Genomic DNA, 22662 nt, shown 5'->3' with positions numbered 1-22662 from the left:
GGTTTTGGTTTGCTTTAAAAACGAATGTTTTTTGTCTTCCGGTTTTACTGTATGTACTAATTTTGGATTTTAATTTAAACTATTGATTCGTGATGCTGTTAATTATTCGGTTTTAGTGAGCATGCCTCGTCGGAAAACTTTACGGAGATGGATCATGGATGTTGTTTTATGCCTTGAAGAGGCAAGGACGAACTTTGTATGGATTTGGTGTTTTAATTGTTTCCTACTATGTAATCGGATTTTTGTAAATCGTTCGTTCTTAGGGTTTGTTTGAAAACTTCAGGAGCTTGAGATCTCCCAGCTGTTGTTAGTGTTTTAAAAAAAATGGTTTTAATGGTTTTGAATGAATGAAAGAATTTGTTTATTTTTCAGTATACAACCATCTTTAATTTGTATATATATATTTTTTGCGTGTACATAACTAAATACTATAGGGTTCGACACGTTTCCAATTATAAAAGCCAGGGTACTAGTATAACAAACAAAATCATTGTTGGCACAAAGTCAAAGATCGATACTTTTCAAGTTTTGATTAGCTATTTTATCTATTTAGTGGCTTAAGCAAATTATCCCAATGCCAGTGGAGCGATGTATGAAACAAAGGTTTGAGTCGATTATGGGACATTTTGTCTTTACTCAGTTTCGTGATCTGGATATTCGCATATTTACGATGATTATATAATTATCAAAACAACTAGATTTTAACTCGAGTTATTTAACTAAAAGATTTAAAATACACTATATACTTCAGGACTTTGCACCTCGTTATGATGTGGCTAGACCACTCATCCACATCCTTTTTCTAACTGTCATGTTGTTTTGGTGGTGCACAATAGACATTTTGATTTCGTTTTAAGTGGTATGCTACGAATTTGGTTGGATCTATCTCCATCCGACAATGTTGTATCGTCCCCATCCATTGAGTCCCGCATGCTTTATCTCATGCTGCAGTGTCACAAAACATGTATCTCATCAAGACATAATCATAAACCTAAAATAAAGATAATAATGAATAGAATCGCTCTCACCATTTTGGTTTTCTTTAAGTCTCGTCAATATCGTTAAGTTCATCACCCGACGGCTTTCTGACAAATCAGAAAAAGGTAAATCAGCTTAGAACAGAATATTAAAACATAAACAAAGAATATGGAGCTACGAAATGTTAACAAAGATTAAACTTTAATGTGCTGGTTTTGTTTTTTGTTTTTTTGGTCTATTGTTAGATTATTTATACATGTAGCATATGGTTAGGATTATGTTTGTTAGTAATCGAGAAAATTTGGTGAGCAAACTTTAAATTTAGAAAATATAGCAATTTGAAATAAATGTTAATATTCAATATTTATTGCATAAATAAATTATAGAAAACATAAGGCATATTCTCTAGATTTGGTACAAATTATTGTTGGAATGAACATAACTTGGTCCGATTGTTTTGGAAAGTCGAGATTAGGGAGAATAATTGTTAACAAAAATCACCTTACATTAATTTAATTGATCATAAATTATAAATCGAATATATTTCCGGATATATATGGATATTCGATAGCATGTTTAATTTTCTAATCAGATGCGAAATTAGTGTGGAGGAGATTTCGGAGTATTAGAGATATAGACTAGTGTTAATATGATAAAATTATGGAAATAAATGAATGAAGAATTTTAATTTGATTTTTTGGGTTATACGCTATATGCAAATATTGATTTTTACAATTGTCTTTTTTTTTGTGTGTGTGTGTGATTTAATTTTTAATTATTTAAAAAAGATTAATTACAATGACATTGAATGTAAACAGTTTCCAACTTCATGTTTTCTTTATCAATGTGAAAATATTAATATAGATTGGAAAACTCAAAACTTAATCAAAGAATTCGAAAGAATCAATTTATTTAAAGAAAATTTTCTCTAAATTAAAGCAATGGAATCCCGAAAAAACATCTCCAAAAACCATGTTTCATATCCAACAGAATCAGACTTTTTTTCAAATCTGGATTCGCTAAAATTAGCGTCTCCTCTAAGCTCTATATGTACCCATATCCACATCTCACTTTTTTAAACAATATTTGAAATCACCAACGAGGAGGAAAAAGAAAAGAACAACAAATAATGAAGACATTTATAATAATCTTGTTGGTGATTTTTAGCATCTTGATTGCAGGAGGAGTTGAGGCTAACGAACCGAAGAAGAAATATCTGAACCTCAACCGATGTTCACGTCCTAATCCTCCCCCAGGATGTCATCAACAGCCACATAAACCCCGTACCCCGGTTCACAAATATACACGTGGCTGCACCAAAATCAACCGATGCCGCCGACATGATCCGTAATGGCTGTCCTAAGCATGAGATCTAATGATATATTTTATGTAACATATGCCACCATATAAGTCATATTATTTATGGTGTTATGTACTTCAAAACATTTCACATGATTGATCTTCAGTATTGGCGGTGATATGCTAACGGGGTTTTAATTTGAACTTAATAAATTCATGTGTCATAGTAACGAAAATCCATATATGGTTCTCAGCTTATAAGCTAAAATCGAATGTGAATTTTTCTAAGAATTCATAAAGTTGATAAGTGCCATAGAGATAAAATAGATTGCATCAAGAGATGACATTATACAGATGAACACAGAAACACAGTTCAAACAAGGAAGATACAACGATTTTAAAGTTAAAAAGAAAAAAAGATCCAAGAGCTAAATTCTGGAAACCTGTGCTTTTTTATTCATTAATACACTACTCACCAAACTTATGTTGTAAATTATTCCGCCACGATCATCCAAACTTATCAGCTGCAAAAGTTATTTGTCTGATGGGCTTCGACTAAAGGGAGGTGGAAAATAGGCCGGGATTATCAGGTTAGCTATATCGCCGGAATATCGAGACTTGCCTCTCAGGACAGCTGGACCGGAGGTATGTCGAGACGGGCTACTCAAGACATAGGAAGACGAGGATCCGGAATAGTAGATGTAGTTAGGAAGCGTGCCTCTCTTGGAGTAGGTGCATTCCAGAAGCTTCCGGTGAGCAGGCAAATTCTTGGCATGAGGGTCTTTTCTGTCGAAGTTTGGGTCCACTCTATATATCGAACAAGGCTATTGCTGCCTTTATGCCTTTAGTTTTGTCAACAAGACCTAAATAGTTTGCAAGCTCGGTCGGAGGAATTGTCATTTTCTTTGTATCCATCCACTCATATATCTACAAGGAACACACACATTAATTCTCATTCATTAATAGTTTTAATTCCAAAATTCCAAATTCTCTTTTATATATAATCATTAATCCAGTATGATCCATCTATAACGTACGTACCTGGCAAGCGTGTTTATGTTTTCCGAACTTGTCGAGCTTCTTAGCCCAACCAAAGAGATCTTCTTGAGTGATAGAAACCCCCTCTGCCTCATCCCTCTTGATAAACTCATTTAATCGTATTCTTCACTCTCCTCCTCTTCTCTATGATAGACCGAAGTTCCTTGAACATTTTCCTCTTTTTCCTTATAAATAAAATATGTAAATAATTTTGAATTTTTTTTTATATTATTTTATAAACCAATATAAAATTTTCTTTTGTTAGTTATTTAATTAAAATGTAATGAATTTTTTTGTAATATGCCACATGATAGTATGATTAAATTTTAACAACATTGTTTTATGCTTAAATAAGTATATAAACATATATAGTGAAAAAAAAAATCAAAAGTGTATTACCAAACTGGTAAGATTTCAAAATTCATTAAAGCAATTATTTAGGTAAAAGATTAATTGTTTTATTAACTAAATCAAAGCAAAAATGAGCTTAGGGGAGTGAAACCTAAAATTCATTTTACAAAACAAGATTTTACTTTTTGTTGTTCCAATAACATAAATGAGCTAAAAGAAGGCCCATTGACGATGTGCATCATTTATAAGTAATAAAACTCTAATTGACGACTCCAAATCATTGTTTCTTCTTCGAGGGTGAGACGTCTTCGCTATTCTCTGATGATTTAGTAAATTTTGGATTGTGTTTTTGGCTGTTGTAAATTTTGTGGCCTTTGATGCCATTGTTTTTAATTGTTCAGACGCTGATGCCTCATGGAAACCACTCTGCTGCTAGCTTCCACCACCGGTCTTACTCAGGTACTTTATTACCACCTTGTGTCTCACATGGGTAGAACTGTCAAATGGACGGACCAACGATCATTGGGTGTGTCCAGATGAACAATTTTTTTTTATGGGCGAAATTTGGATAGATCATAATGACAATGATCCAAAACAGGTCTGTGTCCAAATGGTCTTGTCCATGGACAGTCCATATTTTTTTTCTCTTATTAAATGAGATTTAAAAATTAATGTGTATAATTTAAAATAACAATTTCTATTTGTATAATTTAAGAAATTTAGTTTACTGAATATAATGACTAAGCAAAACTAATGAGACTTAACCAACTTTAGTAGCAAAGTCAACAATTCAAAGCCAAATTTAGTAGCAAAGTCAACAAAACACAATACAAAGTCAACAACACAAAACGATTAAAATCCAAAAGAACAATACATAACCAAATTTAGTAGCAAAGTCAACAATACAAAGCCAAACTTAAATAGCGACAATAGCTCATTTCTCGTCCACAAAATTGAACTCATCACCTAAAATATTCAAAGCAAATTCAGAACTCACCTAGAAATTCATTAACTACAAATACTATATGCAAAAAAGGTAGAATTCTTACCAATTTCTTGAAATCTCCTAAACCAATTTCTTGCATATATCAAAGCTTGGACATTTGTTGATAAAAGACAACTCCTATACTTGTTGAGAACACGACTACCAATGCTAAAGGATGATTCTGATGCAACCGTTGTGATTAGAATACTTAAGACATCACATGTCACTGATGCTAACTCTTTAAACCGACTTGCGTTGTCTTTCCAATAGGCAATCAGATTCATTCTCCTAAATGAAACCATATCTAACACCGGTTCATCCAAATATGTCTCTAAAGGTGATTTTCCACTACCACCACTCTTTTGAGAAATGTAAGAATAACATACATGATATGTTTATATTTTGTCTCTCCATAGCATATATTTATCATGCATTTAGTTAGGATGACTCATTGTTTTGCATCATTTTCTAGTCTTTTATATACACTTTGCAAGTTTAGGTAGTTCTTGCATCATCCTCGCATACATTGTGCATTTCAGAGTATTTCAGGTATCTAGGGGACGTCGGAAACGCATCACTCGACCCGCCCTTCGAGCCACTCTCCAACCCGCCGTTTGAGCCGCTCTCCAACCCACCGTTCGAGCCATTCTCCGACCCGCCGTTCGAGCCACTCTCCAACACCCCGTTCGAGCCGTTCCACTCGAGTGGGATTTAGCTTTCGGCGTCTCCATCAAAGTTGTAGGGAATTGAGTCATCTTTCCAAAGCCGTTTATTTCAAGCCAATCGGAGGTGTAGTTCAAGAGTTATCATTGTTTTAGTGGATGCGTAAACACCCAGCTCGAGCCAAAACCACTCTAGATCGAGCCAACACCACTCTGGTTCGAGCCAACACCCCTCCACTCCACCCAGTCGACCTCGCTCGAGCCAACCTCAACACGCATCACTCGACCTCAATTGAGCCATCTGGATCGAGCCACTAGACGCACACCGACTCGTTCACACATGTCAGGAAGACGTTTCGTCATACACGCTTCAGGAGATTCCCAAACCAACTCTTCACCTTGTCGTTTTAAGTTTTAGGGATTTACATGTTTTTACTATAAATAGGTTTTGTTAAGTCGTGGCTGAAGACATCTTTTATCTCGTATTGTTCTTTTCCTTAAGGTATTTTTGATCTTATTGGGTTTTTGCATTGGATTTCTATTACAAGTTGTTCATCTTATTTTTATCTATCTAATGATGCTTGATTCAATGTTTTATAATTTGGTATCGTTGATGATGATTTCTAGATCCGAGTAGTGTGGTAGTTCTTGAGGATGGGATAGATTAGGCGGAGGATCTTAGTATGTAGGGTGTTTAAGCTTGGATTTGTATGACTCCCTTCTGGACTAAAGTTAGAAATACTAATTTCTCTCTGATCAATTGGAACTAGGTCTTAGACATTTCCACGCCCATAAGGTGTTCGATGAAATGTCTAACCAACTAGTGCCAGAGACTTACATTCCTAGCCTAAGAGATTAGTTGTCTAGGATGTTTGTTGACGTGAATGAACTTGTTTTTCATGCCATGCTTGATCATGTTTCTCTAGCGAGAGCTAGGTTTGGAAGTGGTTGAGTTTGAGTAGCTTCTGTCAAGCGATTAGATTAGCTAAGAAGTGATGTTCATTGTTTAGGGATGGTTTACTTGTGACATGTTAAACACTCTATAGACTAGGATACTCCACCGACATCAATTACTTCCATCCTTAGGACTTCTTTCTTTCTGATTTTTATTGCATTCCTGAGACTGTTTCGTTTCTTGTTGTTTAGTTCATGCTTAGAATCGTTTTCGGTTTCACTTATTCTTGTTCGCTTCTTGTCATACATTTTCGTTTCTAGTTCTGTGACTCATTTCCGTTTTGCATTTTGATCATTCTAGGATTGTTAAACAAACACTCTTTTTGAATTGGCTTGACTTGTGATTGCTTGATTGCGTCTTGATTGCTAGCAATATCCCATTTGGATTGACACCTTAAGTACTATAACACATAAGGTTAATTGAACCTGCTTGGACATACAAAAATCCTAGTATCAATACCCCTGAGACAATACACACAGAAACACTAGTTAAGTCACAACGTTGCCACTTTAATATCCAACAAACAAGTAAAAGAGACTTAAAGCAATCAGATCATACGTGATTAAAAGAGACTATACTTAAATAAGAACGTAAACAATAGTCATGGAGAAAAGCAAAGATAAAGTAGAGAATATAATTACATCATATCCAAAAGGAACGCTCTTTTGTGAAACTTGTGAAGTGGTTGCAGTAATGTTGCTTGTGTGTTTTTCTAGTAAGCTTTAAAAAGTTTAACTATTTTGCTTCGAACATAGCCAAGTTTGACTTTCTGGTTGAAGGATCTAAAGTATTGTAACAATATTCCAGAAATGGAAATTTCAATCTTGGATCAAGAACTACAACAATTGCAAGTATGTCACTGAATTCTTTCCAATATTTATCAAATTTCTCCTTCATATTTTCTACTATTTGCAAAATAATTTGATCACTAGAATTTTCATGATCTCTCAGCTAACAATTAATCGCTCATACTTGCATAAAATACAAGTTTGCTATTGGGTAAGATGAACTAGAAATCATCTCTTAGAAATTAGAAATTATATTGTATCGCAAACTTAGAAATTATATGTGAGCATTGAGTTAATGGCTAAATATTGGGTAAAATAAATATGGTATCGCAAACTTAATAACTAATGGCTAAATTATATGTGAGCATTGAGTTAATGACCAAATAAATTTGTATTTTAGTTTACTTGTATTTTAGAATTACTAAACAAATAAATTATATGTGAGCATTGAGTTAATGGCTAAATCATCTTCGAATTTAGAATTACTAAATAAATTATAAGAGTATTATGGTCTACAAAGTCACCGCTAGAGATCCAAGTTCGATCATACATGTGTAGTTTGTTGTAGCCATATTTTGACTTGGTTTGTTGATAGCGTAGTTTTATTTATGTCATTAAAGATTCATCAATTAGCCTGATGGAAAAGCTTAATGAGCTGCAGTACTGTGGGGATCTAAAATTTGTGGTTTTTTTTTGAGGTTGTAGCCTATAGCTAAAATCGGAATGTGCTGATGGGGATTGCAAAGTTGAGACAAAGTACCCATGGATATAAACTGTTTGCATCGAGAGATAACATATATAGATGAAGATGATGGTGGGGATTGAGCCCAAAAAAGAAAACAGTGCAATGGTATGCTAGCTGCAACACGGAGGAATCGTTTAACAAAGTAGTATGATTGCAAATAACGTATACGGTATAAGCTGATAAAGACAAGCGACCGTTAGACCTCATTTATGAAAGATTGATGATGCCTAGGTAACGACGTATTATGGACATGTGTTTAGACGCTTTTTGAATGTTAATATTTCAGATGCTTCCTCAAATATTACAAGTTCTCTTACTCGCAAAACTAAATAATCGAAATTATTTCATATGGAAGACCCGGTTCAAGTTTAGTCGCTCTTGTCGGAAGTTTGCTTTGCTTACTTTCTATTTACAAAAACGAGACACGGCTCTGCTTGGTTTAACTATATATACATAATATATTTTAATGCCTTTTTTTGTTATAATCATTTGTTTAATTTTCTTTGGGTGTACATAGTACATACTATAGGATTCGACACGTTTCCAATTAAGAGCCAGAGTGCTTAAAATATAGGGTACTACTACGTAGTATAACAAAATAGTTGTTGGCACAAAGTCAAAGATACTTTTAATTAGTGGCTAAAGCAAATTAGTTTGGAGCGATGTATATACCCCAATAAGCTTTCGCCTTACTGAAACAAAGGTTTGACTGTTTGAGTCGATTATGGGATATTTTGTCGTTTACTCAGTTCCGTGATCTGGATATTCGCATATTTACGATAATTAGTTATCACAATTCAAGAATATTGATTTACGGTACCAACAAAGAAACATGATCGACGCACCATGAACGAAGAATGATTAATTCGACGTGTTTGTTACTTTGTATACAGAACGTTCGATCGTAACAGAGTGAATTATTCGTGTCCTGCGCAAGATTTTACCTTAAAGAAGTACCCGCCGTTTTCTTAAAATTCAAGAAGACGTAATACTTTTTTTCTCAAACTGTACACGATCGAGGAGATATTTACGAATATATTGCATTATGCATATATGAACGGAGAAGTAGTAGACTAGTAGTGGACAGTGGACTGTCGTGAGTGGACTCAAACTACTCTTTCGTAATTGACGGCAAATACACATTTTATACATTAAAAAATTAGACCTAAGAAAAACAAAAGACTTTGTATATTACACTCAACCAGTTCGGGTCCGATGGACTGATGATGGAGACACGAGATAAGGAAAAGATTACCATTAATTTCTTTCTAAGAGCCACTTACTCATTTTTAAGATAGTGGTTATACCTTTTAAACCATCAAATTTATTGTTTTTTTACTAAATAAATGTTGTTTAAAAATATTTTAATATACAGTATTACACATTTAAAAAATCTAGTATCATGAGAACAGTCACTTACTTTTTTTTCTTGATTAGGACCACCTTTCATTTGGACTGGTCTTGTTCAACTTAAAATGAATTTATGCTATAGAAAATACGATTTTGCACAGAGACTATAATACTTGTTTTTAATAACCGACAGTGACAAAAAATATTTTGCAATATAAATGATTCAAATGCGGTTGAATATGTGATATGTCTCATCTCAGATGAGACGTATGCATGCGACGTCGCATGCACCTTCAGAACATTGGAAGTTACATATGACAGGCAAAGGAAGCCATTCTATAAAAATACGATAGGTAGACTCAATTCCACTCATCGGATTCAGGCACTTGCTCTTCCTTTAACATATTCATATCATACATAACTTTGACCATCGGATTTTCGTTCTAGTGATAAAGACTTGGTGATCGATTGCTTCCATAGAAATATCAATATGGGTGTTTTATCTTAATTAATGTCAGTGACGTTCTCTTTCTTTAACAGCTAGTGATAATTATTTTAAGTAATGATGTGAGTGACAGAGTGAGCACCATGGATATACGCACAAGAGAATTCAAATATATAATAACAAAATGATGTTGACAAGGGAAAAAAAGATTTGCATTACAAAACAAAAATGTATGGATCTTCTTTCAAATTCTTTTGTGCAAAAAAACAGTGGTTTTTTTCACTAACCACTCTCCTGTCTCGTCTATAAAAGGAGTAATCGGTCGTTCCTAACTTGTCATAAGATCTTCCAATCATGTTAGTGAGAAGGCCACACCAAAATCTATTAAAAAAAAAAATCAAATAAAATTGTTCCGTTAGATTATTCGTTTACATGCAAAAAAATAAAATTAAAAGTATAAAGATCGTTCAGGGTTCGTTATTTTGACTGAAATTGAAGGAAATGGCGATAAACGGAACGAGCATCAAAACTGCGTCGGACGGAGTATGGGGAGGAGACAATCCTCTCAAATGTGCCTTTCCTCTTTTAATAATACAAGTCACCATCGTCCTCTTCACCAGCCGCTTCCTTACCCTCCTCCTCAAACCCCTTCGTCAACCCAAAGTCGTCGCCGAGATCCTTGTAAGCTCTAGACAATACATGCATACAGATATGCTTTTCTATATTTTAAACTGTCACATTAACGTCGAGTATATTAATAAAATTATTATAGGGAGGGATATTGTTGGGACCTTCAGCATTGGGGAGAAACAAAGAGTTTGTTAAACTCGTGTTTCCAGCATGGAGCACTCCGATACTAGAGTCAGTTGCTAGCATTGGCCTCCTTTTCTTCCTCTTCCTAGTCGGTCTAGAACTAGACCTTACCGTTCTAGGCCGCACGGGGAAAAAAGCTTTTGCTATTCCTTTTGCCGGAATCTCTCTCCCTTTTGTGTTGGGCGCTGGTGTTTCCCTTTTTCTCCGTAGAGCCGTGGAGGAGGATCATGAATCAACAGGATACTGGCAATTCCTTCTTTTCATTGGAGTCTCTCTTTCCATCACAGCTTTCCCAGTACTTGCCCGTATCTGAGCTGAACTCAAGCTCTTGACCACAAGTGTTGGTCAGACAGCCTTAGCAGCTGCTGCCTTCAATGACATGGCCGCATGGATCCTCCTTGCCTTAGCTGTGGCTCTCCCCGGAAGCCACGACCACCACAAACATGCATCTCCATTGATATCCATATGGGTTCTCCTTTCAGGTTTTGCCTTTGTTATCTTCATGATTTTTGTGATCCGACCAACCATGAAATGGATCGTCCAGAACTATGCCAGCACGATGCACGAGGCGTGCATATGCCTAACTCTAGCAGGAGTCCTAGCCTCCGGTTTTATTACAGACCTAATCGGACTACACTCCATATTTGGGGCTTTTGTCTTTGGGCTGATCATCCCTAAAAGTGAATCTTTTAGTGACCAGCTCGTCGGGCGGATAGAAGACTTTGTCTCCGCGCTTCTACTCCCGCTCTACTTTGCATCTAGCGGATTGAAAACAGATGTAAACAAGATCAAAGGTGCAGAGGCTTGGGGTATATTGGCCTTGGTAATATCCACGGCTTGCGCAGGGAAAATCATTGGCACTTTCCTCATGGCGATGATGTGCACCATATCGGCGCGTGAATCCCTCACTTTAGGGTTTTTGATGAACACTAAAGGGCTCGTTGAGCTAGTTGTACTAAACATCGGCAAGGAGAAGAAGGTACATAGTACTAGTAAACTAGACAAGTACACATTACCACAATATTAGTTCTTTCATATAATAGAAGACCTATTTACTTTGTCAAGGTTGAGATACTTCTATAGATTTTATTTACGAAAAAAACATTTAATTTAAACAATAGAACTAGATTAGAAAGAAAAAGAAGCAAAAGCCAAAGAAACAAATATTGTTGTAGGACCTTAACACTGGCCAAAACTTGTGAAAGTAGAGAAGATGCAACATGGAATTTTTTTTTATATATATGTTTATTTACTGGCCATTGAGATATTTTAGTCTTGATATCTTAAAATTTGTGATGGATCTACATGCTTTTAATATCGATTAGGTGCTCAACGACGAGATGTTCGCAATTCTAGTCCTGATGGCTCTGGTCACAACCTTCATGACGACTCCATCAGTCGTGGCTGTATATAAACCCTTAAACAATGATGGTTCTGACTCCACAGGTGACGAGAAAGAGAACTTACGCATCCTAGCCTGCGTACGTGGTCCTCAAGACGTTCCTTGCATAATCAAACTCGTTGAGTCTCTTGGTACGTCCAATGGATCACTCAAAGTATATGTGATGCATTTGATGGAACTCACTGAACTATCATCCTCCATCTCGATGGTCCAACGAACGAGAAGAAACGGTGTGCCGTTCATAGATAAGTTGTGTAAAGGGAGGCCGCGTGACCAGATAGAAGCTGCGTTTAGTATTTACGGACAGGTCAGAGACCAGAAACAGAGGATTAGAATCCGCCACTTAAAAGGTGTGTCAGCTTTGGGAACGATGCACGAGGACATATGCAATGCGGCGGAACATAACAAGGTGTGGATGATCATATTACCGCATATGGTAACGGGATGGGGAGTAGTCAACGAGAGGGTGATGGAGAATGCTAAATGCCCAGTGGTTGCTGTTCTAGACCACAAAGAGACTGGAGAAAGCAGTAGCCGCGAGGGGACAAAAAGGGTAGGACAATGTTTGAGATCCTAGAAACGATGATTGATTTAATTACTAGTCTGTATTGGTGGTTTCCAGCTAAGATGAACCTTACGTACAGGTTTATCCAGCTATGATGGAACACCATAGTTATGTAACAAGATATTGATATCAAAATATCACTAAATAATCAAGAACTAGTATACAAATTTAAAAGTTTGTAGCTAAGGTTACAATATTTGCTTTTAGCTATTTGATTTTGGTAATCGAATAACAATACTGGCTCCGTTTTAATTTAATTGTCGTTCTGGAACTTAATTTTTGTTTCATAATACTTATCGTTTTACATTTTTTAATGCAGATGTTTGGTGAATATTCCCGTTGTTTTAAAGTTTTAATTAATAAAAAATTATGAAATATATTAATAAAGGGCAAAACAAAAAATTTAATATTTTTCTTAATTTGTGTGCAAAACCTTTAACGACAATTAAAAAAAATCAGAGAGAGTATTAGCATAAAATTTTATATGTTAAATTTTGGACAGTAATTAATAAATGATTTTTTTTTTAATCTACTAATTTGCCTTTAGCTCGTTTACAATATTTTTAGCAGTGGGAGAAAAAAACAATAATAATATTGGAATTTTTCAGTGAAGGTGCCGCGAAACTCGCACGTGCCGGAAAAAAAACGCACGAGAAATCCAAAACAAAAGTTCCAAATTTATTAGCAAAACGATTGAGCGAAAAAACGCGTTGGTGGTGTATCATCAGAATCTGGACCTGAATCAGATCTATTCGGGTCGGGTCAAATTAGTAGCTGATCGGAGAACCGGCATTATGGCGGCGGCGAGAAGGTTACGAACTCTCCAATCCCAGCCTGAGAACAAGGTATGCGTTGATTGCTCCCAGAAGAATCCACAATGGGCATCGGTTTCATACGGGATCTTCATGTGCTTGGAGTGCTCAGGGAAGCACCGTGGCTTAGGTGTACACATATCCTTCGTCAGATCCGTGACCATGGATTCATGGTCCGAGATCCAGATCAAGAAAATGGACGCCGGAGGCAACGATTGTCTCAACAAGTTTCTGGCTCAGTACGGGATCTCTAAAGAGACAGATATCATCGCAAAGTACAACTCGAACGCCGCGTCTGTGTATCGAGATCGGATCCAGGCTTTAGCTGAGGGAAGGCAATGGAGAGATCCGCCGGTTGTGAAGGAATCGGTTGGTGGTGGTGGTGGGATGAATAAGAAGCCTCCGTTGTCTCAGGGAGGTGGTGGTAGGGATTCTGGTAATGGTGGATGGGATAATTGGGATAATGATGATTCGTTCAGATCTACGGATATGAGGAGGAATCAATCGGCGAGTGATTTTAGGTCGTCGGGAGGTCGTGGTGCTCCGGCGAAGTCGAAATCGTCGGAGGATATATACTCGAGGTCTCAGCTGGAGGCTTCGGCGGCGAATAAGGAGAGTTTTTTCGCTAAGAGGATGGCTGAGAATGAGTCTAAGCCTGAGGGACTTCCTCCTTCGCAAGGAGGTAAGTATGTTGGGTTTGGATCTAGCCCTGGTCCAGGTCCGAGAAGCAATCAACAAGGTAGTGGTGGTGGTGCTGATGTTTTCTCTGTTATGTCGGAGGTAAATATGGATGCTTGTTTTTTAGAGTGATTTGATTTAGATGTTGAGTGACTTCTCTGTTTATCGAATCGTGTGAATGATTGTGTTTGTTTTACGTTGTATTTGCAAAATAGGGTTTTGGGAGATTGTCTCTTGTTGCTGCATCAGCTGCAAATGTTGTTCAGACTGGCACCATGGAGTTCACTTCCAAGGTACTGCTTTTATCATTCTGCTTCGGTGATGTGCTAGCTTTGTTAGGACGTAGTCTTAGTTATTTCATAGTGATACAAGACTACGGTTAGGTTTTGGTCCATAACACATAGCCGTGTCTAATATATATTGAAATCTAGTTACCGACCGTTGTGCTCAATACTCTGCAATGTTATCCCATTTTCAACATTATTAAGTAACAAAAAGTTAGATTCTTGTCTAGCTGTATAATGTTCTGTAGTTGCAGAGCTGAGGCTTACTGTATTTTGTCTCTATGCTTGCCTTTGCAAAATCTCTAGTGAGATCCATCAAAACTCTGAATATAGTATATTGCCGGATGCTCTCTGTAGTTGTCAAATACTGCTGCCAAGAAACTCTTGGATTGTGAGGTAAGAAACCTTTTGTTTCATCGCAGGTCAAAGAAGGTGGCTTAGATCACACGGTTAGTGAGACTGTTAATGTTGTTGCGAATAAGACAACAGAGATAGGACAGAGGACATGGGGGATCATGAAAGGAGTAATGGCAATTGCTTCACAAAAGGTAGAAGAGTTCACTAAAGAAGAAGCATCAACCTGGAATCAACAGAATAAAAACGAGGGAAACGGTCTCTACCAGAACTCTGGGTTTGGAAACAAAACAGCAAACTCATCTTTTGGAGGGTCACAGTCATCATCAAGTGGTCAGAACAACAGTTATCGTAACTCAAATTCTTGGGATGACTGGGGAGATGAGAAGGATACCAAAAAGGAAGCAGCACCAAAGGTGTCGACTTCTAATGATGATGACGATGGTTGGGCTGGTTGGGATGATAATGATGCCAAAGATGATGACTTCTATTATCAGAGTGCAGGCGCTAAGAAATCTGTAGGTCACAATGGGAAATCAGACTCTGCTTGGACTGGTGGAGGATTTCTCTAGCGGTAAGCACTAAACACCAATCAAGTAAAAAAAAACTAATCTAAACACTTTAATGTCGATACGTTTGCAATAACACTATTTTTTGCTAATCACAGGTGTTTCAAGGATGATGGTGAATGAAGTTGTACAATTAAGGAAAAGCAGAGGCTGTGGGTTTTCGTGCTCTGTCACAAGAGAGAGCAGAGTGGTCATCTCAACCATATTAAAGCCATCACAGGTCCTTCTTTTCACATATCAATTGCTTTGGCGATCAATCAAAATATGGATCGTCACTATTTGTTCTTCTACAATATAGTTTCATTTATATTTGTACAAGCTTCATAGAGAACTGCTTACTAAACTATTCGGGTTAGTCTTCAGCTCTTTTTTTGAGATTTTAAACTTTTTATTTTTCTTGAAATTTGTAATGACCACAAAAACAATTTTTCCTTCTTTATATTGTCTTCTTTCAAATTCACATATTTTCTTTTGTCCGGTTACTATTTTTTACACACGCAATATCCTTTCGTAGTTCAACAAGAATTTCTAATTTTCCGAACTGGTGAGAAAAGTTTTATCGGAATCTGATCCGATTTCGGGTACATATTCAAAATGAATTTTTGGTCAAAAAGAAAATGGAGTAATGTTTTTATTCGCAGCTTATTTCATATGTAAAATTCTTATGTGCATGGAGGGAAAGAAGTAGCTAAATAGAGGTGGCGTTATGTGGAGATGACACAGTTTGGAAGAAATCTTGATATACCAAGCAATGTCACTTTAGAATATTGGAAGTTTGAAAGTTGAAACTGAAGGAAGGCTACGTTTGCTTAATGTATACGATGCAACTTGGTTTATGAGTTGAGAGCATGTCTCTCACACGTTCTATGTTCTGTCGTACAAACCGCACCAGTTCACACTTGCATTCAATAATCCGACATCCTGAATCGGGCCAGATCATATATATATATATATATATATATATATTACATAAATACGTTATGTTCAATTTATAATAAAGAAATTTCCAGTCTCATAACATACTAACGTAGACGAAACTAGATGAGCAATTAGAGTTGTACACAAGGTTGCAACATCATAGAAAAATACAGAACAGTGATGTATTATTTGTAGTATAAGTCTGTTATTAAAATTTTAAGTATTCGATTGAGTCGGTAGACGAGTTCCAAAATTGAGGTTATTTTAAAAAAAAATTTAAGTTTCCAAAATTGAGGTTATTTTTACAAAAATTTAAGTTTTCAAAATAATAATTTTTTAAAAAAATTAGTCAATTCTACGTAAAGAAAAAAATCCTTGTCCAATAAATTAGTCAATTGTTTTGATTAGTTTCACTATATGTATTAGTTACTACCTTTTCTAGGCATTTTACGAAAACTGTAAGCATTAATTTTTGATAAGCTGTCAGTGAAAAGGTTAATGGACCACATGTGTCGACGACAGCAAACTCTAGTCTAAATCTAGCTAATCTTCTCACGCGTGAGAGCCTATTTAAAACCACACAAGTTCCTTCCCTGTAATCTCTCTACCTCTATTCTTCTCCATTCTTCTTATTCATCTGCGGCAACCTTTTTTTAGGGTTTATATAATTGGTTAGATAAAGAGAGAGAGAGAGAGATCATGGGAATATATGGAATGGTGACAGGGAAAGCAGGAAAGAGTGGATTTGGCTCAGCTTCAACTGCTGAAGATGTCACTCACTCCATTGATGCTAATCATCTCACTGCCATCATCACAGGTTCAGCTTTGTTTTCTTTTTGTTTTGTTTTACATCTGATATTCTCTTTTTCCAAATCACAAAAAGAGGAAAAACAAAGCAAATCTATTATTACCAAACAAATTTGTTTTACGTTTTGGTGTCGTGGAAGATATTTCGTCACAAAGAAACTTTTAAGATTCAATAATGGTGGAAGAAAAAGTCAAACTTTTAAGATTTAATGTTGGAACTAATATAATTTATTTTTCTCATATTGTAACACCAGAAGATTTTCTTTCCTTTTCGTAAATAATTAACCAAAACATTCTAATTAATTTTATATTTTCTCTCTAATTAAGATTGAGATACATATTACATATATAGTAGAACAAAACTTATTTTATGTATCAAACTAAGAAAATAGAAAAATACAAAATACATGACCATATTGATTTGATAGTAGTCAACATGCCATTTTTTATTTATTTATTACAATTACTTCTGTCTTTCTTCTGAATACGCTAGAATTTACTTTCTATGCATGTGTAAAAGACACGAAAGTACGAATCTTATCGTTAGTCGTACACTTGTACGTTGCTTCGGCCGTTTGTTGGATTCTTCTTTTGTTTTGTTTTGTTTTGTCTGCAATATCTTCAAATAATGATTAAAAAAAATATTGGAAATGAACCAAAAAAAGGTGGAACAAGTGGGATTGGATTGGAGGCAGCAAGAGTGTTAGCAATGAGAGGAGCTCATGTCATCATTGCTGCAAGAAACCCAAAAGCTGGTAATGAATCGAAAGAGATGATTCTTCAGATGAACCCTAAAGCTCGTATCGATTATCTTCAGCTCGATCTCGCTTCCACCAAATCAGTCAGATCCTTTGCCGATCAATTCCTTGCCCTTAATCTCCCTCTCAACATACTCATGTACGTATACTTGTTGATATTTTTTTCTTTGCAACGATTGAGAGTTTAATGTTAATTAATTGTTGTGTCCTTTGAAATGTTAGAAACAATGCAGGTGTTATGTTTTGTCCTTTCCAGCTTACTGAAGATGGTATTGAATCACAGTTCGCAACAAACCACATCGGTAAGATTTTTATTTTAATGTTTCCTGTCAGTAAACTATATCGAAATACACAAATATTTTTTTACTATATATCCAAATATCATGTTTACTTTAGTACATGAATTCTAAAGAAATATGCTAAAGTCAATAAACCTTTTTCTAAAAGTCAATACATCTATATTTATATTATGTGACAATGGATCGTCCAGGTCATTTTCTGTTGACAAATCTGCTTCTGGAGAAAATGAAGAGTAGCGCAAGAGAAAGTGGAACCGAAGGAAGGATTGTGAATTTATCATCTATTGCTCATACTTATACTTATCCCGAAGGTATCAAGTTCGAAAGCATCAATGACCCTGATGGGTAAGTTTTATTTTTTAATACAATTCTATACTTATATTGAACTTGAGATTAAAGTTTTTAACTAATGTAAAAACAAATTCTATATGGTCTATATCATTATTTTAGATATTCGGACAGAAGGGCTTATGGACAGTCCAAACTCGCAAACTTGTTGCACTCCAATGCACTATCTCGTAAACTACAGGTAATATATATGTACACACATACACATTGATATAGTCTTTAACGTACATTTATATGTAAGTGATTAAAAATGTGATGCCATAATACGAAATGATCATGTAGGAAGAAGGTGCGAACATCACAGTAAATTCGGTACACCCTGGACTTGTCACCACCAATCTCTTCCGTCACTCCGGTTTCGGAATGAGTACGTACCTGTTCTCTATTCTTCATTCCTATATCGTACACTTAATTTTGATAATTTATTCCTAATTCGACAATTTAATTAACGTATGTTCAGAGGTCTTCAAGGCTATGACTTTCCTCTTGTGGAAAAATATACCTCAGGTGAATTTCAAACCCTTACTCATTCCGAAATTTTCTTATGAGACTTAATTTTTTATTTTAGTTATATGGTTGTTAAATTATTTTTATGGGGTATCGTTAATTAGGGAGCAGCAACGACATGCTACGTCGCAACTCATCCTGATCTCAAAGGCGTCACCGGGAAGTATTTCGGCGATTGTAACATCATCACTCCGAGCAAATTCGCTACCGACAATTCTTTAGCCGACAAACTTTGGGATTTCAGTGTCAAACTTATCGATTCTCTCTCTCACTAAAAATGTACCAACAACTCAAAATTTATATTTCTTGATAATGTTGTCATATTGACATATCTTTTTATATGTCACCACATAGTTTTTTTATGGTATGCAATAATTAGAAAACGTTATCGATTGTGTGAGAATCGAATGAAGTATAAACACACGCAATCTTGTGTAAGAAAATAGTAACATCTTCCTCTAGTATAATAATCTATCAATTCTCCAACTGAAATTGAGAAAAAGTATATTACAAGGTTATAAAAAAAAGATGCACATATTGTATATCCCACTAGATATAGTGTATATTGGGCCTAAATTAATGGGTTTCCCAAAGGCCCATAGTTCGTACGAAGACGGCGGAAAGAGCCACAACCATCGCTGCAAAAATCATCGACACAACTAAGTCCATCTTCGACCTCCGGAAAAGATTCGCCGGCAAACAGAACATCTCCGTGGGAAGATCCAACGGAACCAAAACGGCTGCGTCGGAACCGCACCGCCGCGAGGAGAACTTTCTCCCCACGGAAGAAGAAGAAGAAGAAGAAGAAGAAGAAGAAGAAGAAGAAGAAGAAGAAGAAGAAGAAGAAGAAGAAGAAGAAGAAGAAGAAGAAGAAGAAGAAGAAGAAGAAGAAGAAGAAGAAGAAGAAGAAGAAGAAGAAGAAGAAGAAGAAGAAGAAGAAGAAGAAGAAGAAGAAGAAGAAGAAGAAGAAGAAGAAGAAGAAGAAGAAGAAGAAGAAGAAGAAGAAGAAGAAGAAGAAGAAGAAGAAGAAGAAGAAGAAGAAGAAGAAGAAGAAGAAGAAGAAGAAGAAGAAGAAGAAGACGGGTAAATAGCCGAGGCGAATGCGAATTCCGGTGCGAAAAAGATGATCGCGACCGTGATCAACTTAAACAACGTCAACGTCACGCCCTGTACGAAAATCGGAATCCGCCAGGTGAATCGTTGAGTCAGGGATGAGGAAAGATTGCGAATCATTCTTGGTTTGAAGTTTTTTTCTTAAGGGTTTCGAATTTTTTCTCTTTTCTCTCGTAGGGTTTATAGTTTTTAAACCGGCCGTAAATATTACTTCCACCGTATACAGAGCCGGCTTTCCTTGGACTTTGTACCAATTTTTTTTTTTTTTTTTTTTTTTTCTGTTTTTTTATTATTTGTAGATTTTACATATTTGAGATTTTTTTTTGTCAAAATATCAATACACCTAAAGATTTTGTAAAAAAAAAATCAAAAGTGTGACGTAGTGCAAAAACACCCCTCGCATCGTCCCATCGCCGGGCCTGGCCGTATAGAAGATGGAGTCGCTTCGAGGTCTTCAAGGCTATGATGTTTCCTCTTGTGGAAAAATATACCTTAGGTGAACTTAAAACCCTTTGTCATTTTTGTTTTTCTTATGAGATTTAGTTATATTATTTTTCTCATATGTTTGTTAATTTTTGTTGGGGGTATTGTACTTAATTAGGGAGAAGCAACGACATGCTACGTCGCACTTCATCCTGATCTCATCTCAAAGGCGTCACCGGGAAGTGTTTCGGCGACTGTAAGTCTGTAACGTCATCACTCCGAGCAAATTCGCTACGTACCGACAATTCTTTGGCCGATAAACTTTGGGATTTCAGTGTCAAACTTATCGATTCTCTCTCTCACTAATAATGTACCAACAACTCAAAATTTATGTTTCTTGATAATGTTGTTACATTGACATATCTTTATTATATATCACCACATGTTTTTTTTATGGGATACAATAATCAGAAAACGTTATCGATTGTGTGTGAATCGAATGAAGTATAAACACAAAAATTAGTCTAATAAAATAACATTTTCCTCTAGTAATCTATAATTTCTCCAAATTATATATTAAGACAAGTATATATATTATTACAAGGTTTTTTTTTTTTTTAACATCTATATTATTACAAGGTTATAAAAAAAAAGATGCACATATAATAATTAGATGTATGAGAATATTTAGTGGTCTATGCGATGTCAAGAGTGTATTAAAATGGGCCTAAATTAGTGGGTTTCTTCTTCAGCCTCCCAAAGGCCCATAGTTCGTACGACGACGGCGGAAAGAGCCACAACAATCGCTGCAAAAACCGGCGGCACAACGAGGTCCATCTTCGACCTCCGGAAAAGATTCGCCGGCAAACAGAACATCTCCGTGGGAAGATCCAACGGAACCAAAACGGCTGCGTCGGAACCGCACCGCAGCGAGAACCCCATCGAAGAAGAAGACAGGTAAATCGCCGAGACGAATGCGAATTCCGGTGCCAGCGAGATGATCGCCACCGTGATCGTCAGAAACAACGTCCACGTCACGCCGTAGACGAAAAGCGGAACCCCCCAGGCGAATCGGTGAGTCAGAGATGAGAAGAGATTGCGAATCATTCTCTCTTACGGGTTTATAGTTTCCAAGCCGGTTATAAATATTACTTCCACCATGGCACCATATAGAAGATGGAGTAGCTTCGATGAAGGAGATAAGTAGAGAAGAGAAGATAACCTAATCTCACCTGCTCTAACGACGAATTTGAGGACAAACTTTGAAACGACCAAACTTCTCGCCGTTTTGGTGTCATAATCATATTGTGAATTAAGACGTAGTCATCAGATTCGCAACTTTGCATACCTGGGAGCTAGAGACGCACGTTAATTAGTTGTCGGAGTCTCGAGGTTAGATATTTTATATTTGACGTACACCAATAGAGGTGAAATTTACAAACAAGTCAAATTATGTCATACGTAATGGCATAAATTAGTAAGAGGTTTTGCTAGGGGTTTATATTAAAAAAGCCAAAACTGAAGATAAAAATTTGGATTATTAGAAAATTTTAAAATGAATTTGTAGGGTTATAGACTTATAGATTTGAAGGTTTAAAATAAGAATTAAACATCAATCCATCTTTGAAATTGTATGATTAATATTTATATTTGTATGCCTTATTTTGTCAGGAATACCCATTTGTCAAAGTTTCATTGGTATGGGTGACAACATTACTTGCCTTAGCGAACCAGAACAAAATGTTTCAAATAAATCTTAAATTTCAAATCTTTACATTTTTAAACCCAATAAACTTCATTCAAACAAAAATAGTAATACTTTTTTTATTTGATAAATATTTAAATACTGTATAGATTTTTTTAGTTAAGAAATCTAAAAATATCATACTTATGTTTTATTTTCTAAAATTACTAAAAAAATCCAAAAAAAACACCAAGTTTTTTTTTTAACACCTTTATTCTTTATTAATTTGAAACGGATAATACAATTATATCATTGAGCGTACACAATGAAGCTTCACATACCATACAACCAAAATTTAAGTATAAACGAAGCAAACGTCTGTTGTAGATAAGCCTTACAGGCTAACAAATTAAATAATCTGTTATTTTCCTTCATCTTCTTCATTGTCAATCTGTTTTAATCTTTTTGTTGGGCTATCATTCCTGTTATGTAGCACCAAAACTTTTTCTGAAAATCAAAGGGTTGCGATCCATCAATTACATCGCTAACCACACAAACAATTTTGGTTGTAAATCTTGCCCATGATAAATCTATAATCTTGACTCCTTTGTTGATATTCTTCAATGACCATAAATGAATGGTTTCGGCAGATGGTTCAATCTCAAAGACCACCTTGAAAGTATGTTCCATAAAATATAAGGATAAATCACCAACGAACACACCAAGCATTGA

The 22662-nt window shown here is 35.8% G+C and overlaps 4 protein-coding genes and 1 pseudogene across 4 annotated transcripts; 4 read left to right on the top strand and 1 right to left on the bottom strand.

Moving 5' to 3' along the window:
• On the top strand, window positions 2080-2501 carry LOC104782182 (protein RALF-like 25). The gene has a single exon (XM_010507043.1). It carries the CDS (start codon window positions 2108-2110, stop codon window positions 2327-2329), a length of 222 nt encoding a protein of 73 aa, XP_010505345.1. The 5' UTR covers window positions 2080-2107; the 3' UTR covers window positions 2330-2501.
• LOC104784242 lies at window positions 10029-12388 on the top strand (annotated as a pseudogene).
• LOC104782180 (ADP-ribosylation factor GTPase-activating protein AGD7-like) lies at window positions 13056-15512 on the top strand. The gene is made up of 4 exons (XM_010507042.2): window positions 13056-13968; window positions 14082-14159; window positions 14573-15078; window positions 15172-15512. The coding sequence occupies exons 1-3, from the start codon at window positions 13171-13173 to the stop codon at window positions 15074-15076; spliced, it is 1380 nt and encodes a 459-aa protein (XP_010505344.1). The 5' UTR covers window positions 13056-13170; the 3' UTR covers window positions 15077-15078; window positions 15172-15512.
• LOC104782179 (short-chain dehydrogenase TIC 32, chloroplastic) lies at window positions 16560-19098 on the top strand. Its single transcript, XM_010507041.2, has 8 exons — window positions 16560-16808; window positions 17464-17695; window positions 17779-17858; window positions 18047-18200; window positions 18306-18384; window positions 18486-18570; window positions 18664-18710; window positions 18815-19098. The coding sequence occupies exons 1-8, from the start codon at window positions 16691-16693 to the stop codon at window positions 18983-18985; spliced, it is 966 nt and encodes a 321-aa protein (XP_010505343.1). The 5' UTR covers window positions 16560-16690; the 3' UTR covers window positions 18986-19098.
• On the bottom strand, window positions 20780-21611 carry LOC104782178. The gene has a single exon (XM_010507040.2). It carries the CDS (start codon window positions 21351-21353, stop codon window positions 20979-20981), a length of 375 nt encoding a protein of 124 aa, XP_010505342.1. The 5' UTR covers window positions 21354-21611; the 3' UTR covers window positions 20780-20978.

The sequence above is a fragment of the Camelina sativa genome, chromosome 4 (genome assembly GCF_000633955.1).
Source record: "Camelina sativa cultivar DH55 chromosome 4, Cs, whole genome shotgun sequence".
Taxonomy (NCBI): Eukaryota; Viridiplantae; Streptophyta; class Magnoliopsida; order Brassicales; family Brassicaceae; genus Camelina; species Camelina sativa.
The sequence above is the reverse complement of the archived record's forward strand: the minus strand, read 5'-3'. Positions and strand labels throughout refer to the sequence as shown.